We start from the raw sequence: 12,047 nt of genomic DNA, 5'->3' as shown, positions 1-12,047 counted from the left end.
AGATTGTAATGTTAGATTTAAGAGAATTTAAACAAAGCTATTTTTCTGTACAGATATACCTGAAACATCAAGAGTAAAGAACAGTGCTGCAAAAAAGTATAGCTTGAGACTGATACATATATATCCTCAAGATAAATAACAGTTAATTAAAAAAACTGAAATGCTTTTGAGTAGACCCCCACCCAAAAAGGGTATCAAAGGGTATCCTTCTCTGGATTCCTGGTTCTGTATCAAATGCCTGTTCACATCCTAATCCATTTTAATAATCCACCCTTTTACCTCCTGTAATACTCTGGTTATATTCAATTTAACTGTTGCCATTTTGCTTGTTTATATAGCATTCCATATGAAATAGCTCACAACAGTTTCTATTTCATGCCTGAAGAACTCCCCCTTAATTGCAGGAATTCTTGGTATTATCAAAAGCATGCTAAACAAAACAGGTTAAAAGAAGAAATGAAGACTACAACCGACACTGCAGGAAAAATTTGTGTAGGCAGTAGTCATCACAGATGGATTCATTCAGTATACTGCTGTTAGTTCTACCACCCACATAATCCCTATTATCATTTCCTAGCAAACACACTTCATTAGCTCTAAAGAAATCTCATTTGTCTGTTCCAGCAGTTACCTGAAGTTATTGTGATGATATAAAGTAGTTAAAGGCCATGTCAATTAAAAAGTTACTTTAGGTTTTTTGAAGGTCATAATAATTCAGTGTATTTTCATTTGATGACAACCAATAATTTGAAGAACCACCACCAAATTTATCCTTTATTACTAAAAGCACTCTTCCTGCAAGCAAGCATTGAGCATTAGGATATTGTGGTGGTATAATTATTCTCCCTCTTCCTTACTTGTGTGCTCGTTTGTCCCAATTAACTGATACTATAAACTTGAGAAAGCAATATGCTGTCAGAGAGGGAGCAACCAAGGTTCTGCCTTTTTTCTGAAACACAGGCTGACATTCCTGATTTGTATATAGGGTGGAGTTCTGCAGTCTTTTATTCCTCTGACTGTTGACAGTGATGACAGTTCTCATGGGAGAGACAGTATTTTGATCGTGTGTGTAGCTGGCTATGAGGAAGAAACTTCCATTAAATAATTGTAAGGGACACAATGACTTAGTAAAGCTGCATGAGTGAATGGGAAGCCAGAAATTCTCATTCTTCTGCCCCTTTTCTGACAAAGGAAAGAAAAAAAAAAAAAGCTGCTGCGCTGTAATGCAAGTTATAAAGAAGCTTTCTCTGTAAATGGGATCAAGAGATGGATCCAAATAAATAATAAAAAAAAAAAAAACACACAAACAATCCCAAAACAAACCCTGAATGCTTGTTATTTCAGAGGGGAAGAAAGATTCAAAATTATGAAAAATTGCCTGATCCAATTCACAAACAGTCGTATCAGCACAACTGTGAGGAGCAAGGCACTGTGGTATAAGGGTGGAAACTTCACAAGCTGCTGTAGCTGCTAGAGTACTCATGCTGTTAAGCCACAACCAAAGACATCATAGTACCCTTAGCAGAATTTCATTAAAACTCCCAAATAATCCGTCCTTGTGGGGTCAGTTCATTTTCGGTTAGGGGAGAGTAATTGTTCCCAAATAGTTTGCCTGCAGCAGTGGGGTAGAGTACAGGAATTTCTTGTTTATGAGTTCTTCATAAATTGCAAACTCAGAGTCACATGACCTTATATTCTTAAAGTCAAGAGAGTATTAGCTGCTGAATGTCAGTTGCTAAAGGTTATGGAATTATAGTACAAAGATTCTGCTGTTCAAGCACTGTCTCGTTACTTCTTGTTCCTCCATTTACCAAATTGTTAACCAACATATTTAATGCCTCAGGGAATCTCCGTCTTACTATTCTTTCCTTCCTAGTAGTTTACAGATTTCCGTGAATGAAACAATAGAGATCTCAAGTGTTGATTTCCTCAGTTAGTTTCATTTCAGCCATCTGGTGATGATGTCACATATAATCACCTGTGTCTAACAAGCACCTGATAGTTTTCCTTCCTTGGGGACTAAAGTACAATACACATACAAGCTACGTATCAGGTTGTATTTGTACTACAAACAGTGGTTTGCTATCATGATTCAGATAAATAGGAGACTAGTTCAGCTGATTTAGTTATTTTAGATCATTTCTTGCAACTTAACTCATCCTGTCAGTTAACATGAATACACATTTGGGGTTTTTTCCAAGTTAGCCATTAAAGAGATTGCGTAGGCTGGGCCCTGTGACTAATGTTTCCTTGGCTCTGTTTTGCTGCTTTCCATAATACTTTATTAGCATGCAGGGGATACTCTGAAATTCCTAATTGTAGGACACCACCTGAAAATGTTCTAGAAATCTCAGTGTTCCAGAGTCTGAAATCCTGGCCATAAGTAAGATACAGCATGGAAAGACAAGTACAGAAGTACTTATGCTGTAAAAAGACCACATGCATTAGCATTGTCATTATCAATACAGCTCCCTGCTCCAAGCTTTCATATTCTGTACTGATTAAAAATAAAAAAATTAAGCAAACAAACAAAAGGCAGTGCCACAGCAAAACTTGCTCAAGGTGGTGCTGCAGTAATTGAATAAGGCTTTTCAACCACTACAGTTGTTCCACTAACATTATGAAGGCAGTGAACAGTCAGGTTTCTGTCATTGCTGATGCCTTATCACAGGCAACAAAAGAAAAATGGAGTTGCTGAACTATTTTACTACACAAAGTTTAAACGTAATCCTGTTTTAGAATTGTCAGCAATGTAAAGAGGCAGCAGCTAAATGGAAATGACATGATCTGCCAATGAGCAGTAAGCATTTCCCCCACCAGTGTTTAACTATGAATCATGATGAATTTTACCTCCATGGATTAAAGTGCTGATCTTAGTTATTTGCATAGAAAATGGGTTTTGTTCAGGAGCTGAAGCTTGTCTAGATAACACACTCACCTGGAACAAGAAAACCTTTCTACGTTAGCTTTAGAAATCACCTTAGCTAAATTAGGAAAAAAAGGCATGTAAAAGCATTTACTTCAAGGGTACTCCTTTACAATGCTTCTCTACCTATGGCTACACCCCAGATCCTAGTGCTGCAAAGAAAACTGGTCACTCCTTTTACACATCACCATAAAGTAAAAAAATGGCAGTTATGATACCTTAGCTAACTGTCTTCTGTTGTCTTTTATACTGTATAGTGTGCTTCAGCAAAGAGGAGCAGAAAGTATATAAACAGTACTATAGCTGTTATATATCATCTTTGTGTTAATTTCTGCTTCTGAGTCAAGGCACTGAAAGTTAATTTCCTCCTGTACCCTACTCAAGTGGCAAAAAATCCCAAACAATAAAAGAAGAAAACTCTATTTAAATAGAAGCACTATATTTACTTCCCATATTTGTTGAAAATATTTGCATGTTAATTATCACAAACAGGAAGGAGCATTCAGCAACTTTCACTGAAATTTCTGACCTAGATGCACTAGTGGAAGAACAACCAGTTGCAGGTAGCATTATTTCAGTAAAAACTGCAATTTTCATAACTCAGATATTGCTGCCCATATGTACTTTTTCTCCCTACTGAAAATCAAGCAAGTCAAATACCAAGAAGCATTAAAAGTTGAAGCAGCTTAAGTTTACCTAAAAGTGTAGTTAACTGTGCTCCCAGGGCAGGTTAGCAGAAGCTCCACTTGCTTTTCAATTAACTTTTAGGAGATGAGACAGAATGTTCATATAGCTCAGTCCCAGTGTGATAGGTTCTACCTAAGTTGAAACAAATCCTGCAGTGATTAATGTTTTTCCCTAGCTTGTTTTCGCTCAGCTCTGTAATTGTAAATTGCTAAAGCAGGTCATTTGAAGCATGTGTAGTATCTTAGGAACCATAACTTAGTGATCATAAATTTGCATTATAAATGCAGGTATAGCTCCTTACCTGCCATAAATTTTCAATCTTAACTGCTTATTAACTACACCACAACTCTGACCCACCCTGTAATCACCACTGGCCTAGCATCTGCTCATTTGAAGCTCCATTTTATTCTAGTTTTTATTCTCTGTTCCTTTCTTCCTGATGGTTTTAGTTATATGTAAAAAAAAAAAAAATAGAATATATATATAAAAAACTTTCTATTTCTCATTCATTCTTCTTTGCTGAGGACACACTGAAAAACATATATAGAAATGATGAAAAGTGATGAACCAGCTAACATGTATCAAGGGAAGATGCAACTACAAGGAAAACTGTAGAAAGTGGAAGAAATGCCAAGAATGCATGAAAGATCAATGTTGCCTATTCTTTTCAGATTGAGTAACACTATACCCACCTTTTTTAAAAAAGCTTTCAGATAAATGACTGGCAATTTTACTCCTAGTAGATATAGCTATTAAGCAGAGGTATACATTTTGAAGAAATTACATGCAATAAGGCATTTGGAATGTTTACCATCAGCTGGTAAGGATATCAAGCTCCTACGTATTCAAGTACCAAATATTTAAGTTACTGCCAGATACTGCAGTCAGAGAGATTGAAAGGCAAAACTTTAATCAAGCTGAAAGACTTAAGATGTTTCAGTGAAGTAGTTAAAAAGATGTACGTAAGCATTAAGTCATTAAAATGACTTAAATCTCTTAATCTTCTCAAAAGCAGATTAGGCTAAATTTAAACAAAACATGATATGAAGTCCAGTTTTGATTTTATACACTGTGTGTCCTTGGTACAGAATTCAGTATGTGCCATTTTGAAAACTGATTTTTGTAGGATAGTGTAAGTTCATAGAGTCTCCAAAATATGATATTAGCTATGGAGTTACTTTAACAGCTATCTGCAAAATGCACTAATGACCCATCCTATTAATACATATATTACTTCTGAATTTTCAGGAAAAAGGGAAACTTTTTCCAGTCAGTTAAAGTTTGTTTATGCTCATGTTAACTGCTGCCACACTGCATGATTTCATCATTCCTTTTTAATACTGATCATTTCATAAGCTCAAATGGCAGATGAGGGCCCATATAACATTAATTTTTCATACCATACGGCACATTATTACTTACTCCATTGCAAAATTTGTGGCTAATGGAAGGGCCTTTCAGAGTAATTCCTTACCTCTAACTGAATATGAAAGACAAGAAATGATAGTTGCCAATAATGTACTTTTTAAAAACCTCAGTAAACATTTTGCATTGTGTTTTAATTACAATACAGTTTTTACTTTTAAACCTTGTAGAACTAAGAACTCCCCAAGAAATACGAGGTTTTAAAAGAGAACTTTTTTCTTTTTTACCCTAAATTATTGCACCACAAGTTGACAAAAAGCTGAGAATTATGTCCTCACACCTGGCATACCATTTACATTTTAAAAGTAAATGGAGTAAGTAAATTTCAAAAGTCCTAGCCAAAAAAAAAAAGGTATCATTAGGAAAACAAAAATTCGGTCTTTTTCAAAGTACTACTGAAAAAATTTAACATGGAACTTGGAAGACCTGTAGAAAACAAAAAATGCTTACTCTAAAAATGAGGTTAACAATACACTCCAAGATACTTTGTCCAACATGTTTAATTCCTTGTTGCTCAATGGATTTTTTTTCTGTCTCTAATTACAGCAGATGGATCAGGGACAGTTTTAGAATTAACTTCCCTATGGTTATAACTTGCTTCATTTACAGGAAAGATGACGAACCAACACATCCATACTCCCAAGAAGAGAAGAGGTCTTTAATGATGGCCAGCACCAGAGGATTCTGAAACAAAGACACGATTTAGACTGTTCAAACAGTAGAGCAAATCAACTCAGGAACATAGTTCAGAACCTAGAAGAGAAAACTAACATCTGAGCATAACAACTGGCAGGTTCTTGTCAAACTGGCAGATTCTGTATCAATAAAACCCTCAAACTATATATATAAACTTGGCCAATACTAAAAATCCTCCTTTGCAAGTTTTAAAGCACTATTATAGGCAGTAAAGGGCTCCTTCTAAACTGAGGTTTATTTATGCTATTATCCTTAACTTGACTGGGCACTATTTTCACTAATTGCACATTTAAAAATGTAAATAATGTTTGCATATACAAATTCAACTGGAAGCAAATGGGCTATCTATTATGGCTCAGAATGTTAACTGAGATACAGCAGTTCATGGAAAACTGAATTCCAGTGTGATGTCAGAAGAAACTGTCCATAAATATCTAAATACTATATTACAGAAAATATAAAAATACGCATTCAAAATACAAGTTTAAACTTCTTAGTTTCTTGACAGCTAAAGCAGCAGTGACTCTTGAGATCGTGTCCATTTACACCATTCCACTAAATGTTTTTTACTATTATTTTAAATAATTCCTCCCCCGCCCCATCATTCTACCCCTAAAACCTATGCAAAGGACAGTTTAAGACAAGACATAGCATCTGTGCAAGCTCAAAGATGTTTCTAGGTTATAAAACCACCAATACAACTAAAGCTACGTATTTTGAAGTAATCTCTAAACATTTTCTAAATCTGTAAGTTAAACAACAAACAAAATATGCTAAGTTAATTCTTACAGCACTCATTTAAAAAATAGAACAGGGTATTAGATATTTAATACTCACTATCTGCCACTGCTTTTTTTCCTGGAAAAAAAAGCAAAAAAAAAGCAAAAAAGCTGAACAATGACAGTTTTAAAAAGTGGGTTTTTTTTTCAGATGAACTTAATTATACTACTTATGATTTAGCTTGAACAAGCTCTAACAAGTGTACAACATGTGTACAACATTTTCCATGATACATTTCACTTTAAAAGACACTAAACTTGATATTGATTTTTTAAAAGTTGTTTGTTTTTAATTAACCTAGGCTCCATGCATTTAGAAATTGCAGCCCTCAAGATCTTACTTCCTACTTTAATTTAAAAGAAACATATACGTAATGCTACTCTTTTACATAATATATGGATATACACAGACATAACATACAGATGTAAACTGAAGTGGTAAGAATACAGTTTGCTTTACAATCTTCCTCTATGAGTAAAATAGTTTATTTTACATTGCCATTGTAATTGTTCTCCTAAAATACTGATTCACAGCAATCAGACAAAAATAGATGAAAACAATTCCTCATGAGGAAGACTGTCATAAGAGATTATTCAATCTCCGCCCTTGGATACATTAATTTGAAATTCAAATTAATGGCCATGAACAACCTCACCTACCTTTGATTTAACTACTTTAAGCAGTGGTTTGGAGCAGGTGAGCTCAAAAGATGCCGACCAATCTAAATTATTCTACTACATACTCTTCTATAAATATACATATTATTTGCAAAGCTGTTCTCCAAACTGCACAAAAGGCTACAGCTATTTTTACTTTAAAATAATGCTTAGCATACAGTTGCACCATATCAAGGTTTTGGCCCCCAAAACCCTACACCATCACATCTATTATCTAAGTCATAAAGAAAAGTAGCATGACATGAACACAAACTTGAAAAATCTGTCAATATTGAATTTTCTTTCAAATTAAGTAAGTTAAAGCAAAATTTAAGCTTGTTTTTTTTTTCTCTCTGCATGTTCAACTACTTTTATTTAAACTTGAAAATGCAGTGAACAGCTTTGGACATGCTACAAATTATTTGGACAAAGCTAGAGAAATGCTGAAGTAACATCACTCACCTGCTCCCACAGCAAGGGCTTCCTCTCCCTGTCAAGCCTGTCTACAATCTCTAACATTTCATTGTTAGTCACAGCTAGTAAACGGTTTGGCTTAGAATTTTTTCAACAAAGCCTAAATTGAACAACAGGACCTTCAAGACACTGTGATCTCTTGTACCCTTTTGCTCTGAGAAACTTATGCTGATTCATAATCTGGACACCATTCTAAACTAACTGAACTTTTATGGCAAAGATGTGGACTTAAGTAAGAGTGTTAATTTGTTTGCTAGGTATTTTCAATAAGTGATTTCTAATTGTTAAGGATATTCTAATTTACAAACCTTATGTATAAAGTAACAGCTAATGAAAACTATAACATGTAACTTACCACCATATGAAATTTTGTAATAGGCATAAGCTGTTAATGCTACACCAACCCATATTTCTTGATACACCGTAGTAAAGTAGAATTTCATGCCTTTCAATGACTTTGGAATCATGTTCTGCATCATCTGAAAATTGTAAGAGTTTTGCCATGGTGAGTTTTGCAACTGGCCTCTTACCTGCTGTACTTCTAATGTATATACACACTCCTGATTCATACCAACAGCAGTTTACATGTTAAAATAAATAAATAAATATTCCCAAACATGCAGAAGTACTTACTCCAAAGCACAGCAGTAAAAATTCAGAGTTAAGGTCACAATTTATGAGCTAAGACAATAAGAAATATTAAACTACAGCTGATAAAAGGAGGCAAGGGTAGCCAGTGTCAATACAACTGCAAAATCTAAGTGCTTGTTAAAGCATTAAAGCACCTTCATGGTAATTAATGCATAATTATAAAAACCCCCACATTTATTGTAATTGTTTGGATTTAAACTCTATCAAATTTATTATTGTGGAGAGATTTCCTGAAACAGTATTGTGCTTTCACCAATACTATAAAGAACACTGCACCTCCCCAGAGCTTCCAATACTTTTAGTTTCAGATTACCAGGGCCAGAGTAGCAGTCATTTTGCTAAAAACAAGGAGACTGAATAAAAAGGAAGGGTTTTCTTACCACTACAAAACACCAAGTAAATGCTATTTCCCATTAGCACCCTGCTAAAACCTGGCAGAAACCTCTCCCCAAGACATGGATGGGTGCAATGTCGTCCAGGCCTACTTTCAAATCTAACCGGAAGAACGCTGAATTCGCTTTCTCACTGATCTACCACCATAACCCCAGGGCAGCCCAGGGGACTTGCTGCCCGCCCGTGGCCTGACCCCCAGGCCCATGGAGGGGGGAGGGAGTAACGGCAGGGCTCGAGCTCCGCTGATCTCTCCTCCCCCCATATCTCCTTTCCCAGGCTGACCCACAACTGCCTCCCCCAGACAACCACCGCGATGCCCGCCTGCAGCGGATCAGCCGAGACGCACCGTTACAGCGGGAAGCGAGCCGAAAGCCAGAGAAGGTCACCGAGCACAAGCTGCTTCCGCTACGGCCGCGGGGGATGCTGGGAAAGGACGCATCACCCAGCAAAGGCGTTGGATCGCGACAGGCACCGCTGCCGCGGAGCGCCCCCTACCTCTGCGGAGGACGAGAGCGCCCTCGATATCCCGGCTTCTACCTGCATCCGCCCGAACCTCATGCTCCTCAACACCCGACTCCTGCCACGTCCCCGCGCCCCCTCAACCGCTCTAGGTCCTTGCCCAGCCCTCACAGAGCTCATATCGCTGCACAGACCGGTGCGCAGTCTCATAGGCCCTTCTTAGCGCCTTACTTCCGCCCCCCCGCGAAGGAAATGCACTAGGAGCCCCGTGCAAGGACAATGCTGGGATGAGCTTGAAGCGAGTCTTCGTGTAGCGTGTCACTTAGAGAATGCTTGTCCTGGAGGACCGGGCAGCACCCGCCGGGTCAGGTTTAGAAGGGCTGAGACATCTACGTGCCTGTGAACCATTGCCTCCAGGCGACGAAAAGTACAGAGCGACTGGGGTTCCAGAGCACCTCACGGCCGCTGTTCCGTGGGTGTGAGCGGGAAACCGTCCACCCACCGGCTCGCGTGGCTGGGAAAAGCGACAGTCCCTTACCAGCGCAGGAGCGATACGCTCCTCCCTTCTCCGCCTCTTCCCCCCCTCAGCAGCGGAACCGGCCCTTTCAGTCACGGGGCGGGGCCTGGCTGAGGGCGGGAAAGAGGGTTCGCGTGAGGTGTGGAAGACTAGGTGTGTGTCGTCGCCATGTTGCGTAAACTGACCGAGGAGCAGATTAATGACTGGTTCGCCATAGGCAAAACTGTGACTGCCGTCGAGTTATTGGGCGGCACGCTGCCCAGTCACTCCCGTGCCCCTCTTGCTATGCAGGAGCCATTAGCAGCTGTAGGGTAAGTGTGGAGTACTGGGCTGCTGATTTTAGCAGCCAGAGAGATGCTCCTTATGCTTGGAATGAAGGGTTGTCTGTGAAGGTACGTGTGGCCTCCCTTCCCTGGAAAGCATGTTTGTGGGCCCGGGTGTGCAGGGTGTTTTTCCATGGTCTGGACTGGCTCTGGTGCCTCGCCCACTCCATGTGGGCCTGGATGGTGGGTTGTCATATTCCAGCTTAACATCCTCAATAATGTTTGTAGTTGTTAAATAAAGCCAGTAACATTTCTGTTATACTTAGGGTTTGGCAAGAGGTTCTTGAACCCAGCTGAACACTAAGCCGTTGACATCTACTAAGTAACATAAGAGAAATTAGCATGATTGATCGAGCCTGGTCTGCCTAGGCAGAGGCAAATCTTTTGTCTTTGATTAGACAGATAGCTTTTTCCATTCAAAAGCCTGAGCAGGTAACACAACAGCCAGGCCCCACATATAGGTTAACAGAATTTACTTTCACAGGTTGTTTTTTTTCTGTTTTTCTTTCCCATCTATAGAACAGAGAGAGGGGTTATGCACCCTAAATAGCCATTTCTGTATGTGTGGACAGAATTTCTCATCATTAGACATGTATAAAATCTTTGAGCATAGATGATAGGTGCGTGTGTGTTCTGCTGCATAATGAAAAGAAAAAGGTGTGTTTCCTTAGCTATGTTTTGTTTCACAGTTCTGGAAATGTGCTTACATTTAGGGAGGTTTTGAAAAACTTCAGTTCTGGAAGGGTTTAGGATCCGTCAGAAGATGTTCCAGTTTTATTCACTGGTTTCATAAGAAAGAGTTTGAAGAGCTGAAAACAAAAGAGTTTCTCTCTAACTTAGGCTGCTTGTAGCATAATAGTCTATTTTACTATTCCAGAATCTTTGTTTGTTTCTTGGGAAAATCAAACCAAAAATTGCTTCAAATTTTTTAAGTGCTTATTTATATTTGCTTCAAGCAGGATATGCTATTAGTGATGGAGATAGCTTTCCTACTTCTTCCATCTAAGTTTATATGTAAGAATATGTATGATTAATACCAAATTTGTAATGATAATAATAGGTGTGTTACTGCACACAAATGTGTGTAATAACTGATATTTTATGGAGTTGTTACTGAGACGGTGTAATGGGATCTGAAAGCCTCACCTCTCCCTTAAAAAGACTTGTAGAAGGTGTTTTCTTCCTCTGCCAATGATGCCTTGTTTTCCAAGGCTTTGAAGGTTATCTTGTTAACTATCTCTAGTGTAGCAGTATTAGTAATTGAGCATTTTAAGGAAAGATAATAGGTCTCAGAAATTGTAGTTGTAATTCTGATGCTTAAATAGCTGGTTGATGAACTTTTTAATTTATATGAATATATTTAACTGAATGGAAAGTAATTCAGACCGTTAAATCCTTCCTTGTTATCAAAACAGTTGTGGCTCACATTAAAACCCTTAAAGGCTTAAGTATAGAAAAAATGGTTATTCTTTCTTTGATTTCTTGGATTTCATAGGTGTAGCTTTCACTAAGTTAGCCCTTTTTTATAGCCACCTTATTTAGCTGAAAACATTGCATGCTGTTTGTTTTACCCATTGATACCGTTATCACTCACCTTTATGTAACCTGAGTAGTGTGTGTTGGCTGCCTGCCCATTTCAGAAATGCCAGCTGGGAGAGTTTAAGCAACAGAACAGTTTCAGATCTGCTCATGCAAACCATGTAAGTCATAAATAAAAAGTGATTAAAGAAACAGTTGAGTTCTCAGCCAGTTATCTTCAGGGAAATGATGACTTACCTGTGGCCATCTTACTGGTACCTGACATAAGGGTAAACTGAATTCCAGAAAATAGCTCATCTTGGCTAGCAGACTGAGGTGCAGATTCACTTTACAGCATTCTGCAGTAAACCTGGCAGATACCTTTAAAGTACATTTGACTTTATTTAGCTTGTCTTTGTGCTCTTATACCTTTTCTTTTTCTATGCTTCTCTCCACTTTTTAGCTAGAGAGAATACCTAATACTTCCATCAGATTAAAGTGTTCATACTCTGTATAGCTGCCTCTTATTTCTGTATTTGAAA

General features: G+C 38.0%; 3 protein-coding genes across 8 annotated transcripts in view; 1 reads left to right on the top strand and 2 right to left on the bottom strand.

Moving 5' to 3' along the window:
* PPP1R13B (protein phosphatase 1 regulatory subunit 13B) overlaps positions 1–12,047 on the bottom strand; it is a 326,672-nt gene that overhangs the window by 82,779 nt on the left and 231,846 nt on the right. The window contains exon 1 of one of the 2 annotated variants that reach the window (XM_061376288.1): positions 5,489–5,609. The exons of the other annotated variant lie outside the window; for it this stretch is intronic. The gene's annotated coding sequence lies outside the window, so the exon portion shown is untranslated. Of the gene's footprint in view, positions 1–5,488; positions 5,610–12,047 lie in introns of those variants that run through there. 2 annotated transcript variants of the gene reach the window in all.
* ATP5MJ (ATP synthase membrane subunit j) lies at positions 5,521–9,179 on the bottom strand. Of its 2 annotated transcripts, none has more exons than XM_061376351.1 (4): positions 9,035–9,179; positions 8,000–8,123; positions 6,572–6,592; positions 5,521–5,722 (listed from the first exon to the last, which is right to left on the bottom strand). In XM_061376351.1, exons 2-4 carry the CDS (start codon positions 8,121–8,123, stop codon positions 5,697–5,699), a joined length of 171 nt encoding a protein of 56 aa, XP_061232335.1. In that variant the 5' UTR covers positions 9,035–9,179; the 3' UTR covers positions 5,521–5,696. The 2 variants fall into 2 exon arrangements, with proteins under 2 accessions (XP_061232335.1, XP_061232336.1); XM_061376352.1 differs by lacking the exon at positions 9,035–9,179 and adding an exon at positions 8,572–8,666.
* TDRD9 (tudor domain containing 9) overlaps positions 9,824–12,047 on the top strand; it is a 75,892-nt gene continuing 73,668 nt past the window's right edge. For all 4 annotated transcript variants that reach the window (XR_009728918.1, XM_061376282.1, XM_061376281.1 and 1 more), the window contains exon 1: positions 9,824–9,975. Coding sequence is in view for 3 of the 4 variants with exons in the window: in XM_061376282.1 (XP_061232266.1) it covers positions 9,833–9,975 (143 nt within the window). In the remaining variant the exon portion in view is untranslated. The remainder of the gene's footprint in view (positions 9,976–12,047) is intronic.

The sequence above is a fragment of the Neopsephotus bourkii genome, unplaced genomic scaffold, assembly GCF_033783945.1.
Source record: "Neopsephotus bourkii isolate Nb327-2 ecotype Australia unplaced genomic scaffold, CSIRO-AGI_Nbou_v1 NB_1707, whole genome shotgun sequence".
Lineage (NCBI taxonomy): Eukaryota > Metazoa > Chordata > Aves > Psittaciformes > Psittacidae > Neopsephotus > Neopsephotus bourkii.
This window is presented reverse-complemented; position numbering and strand designations above follow the sequence as displayed.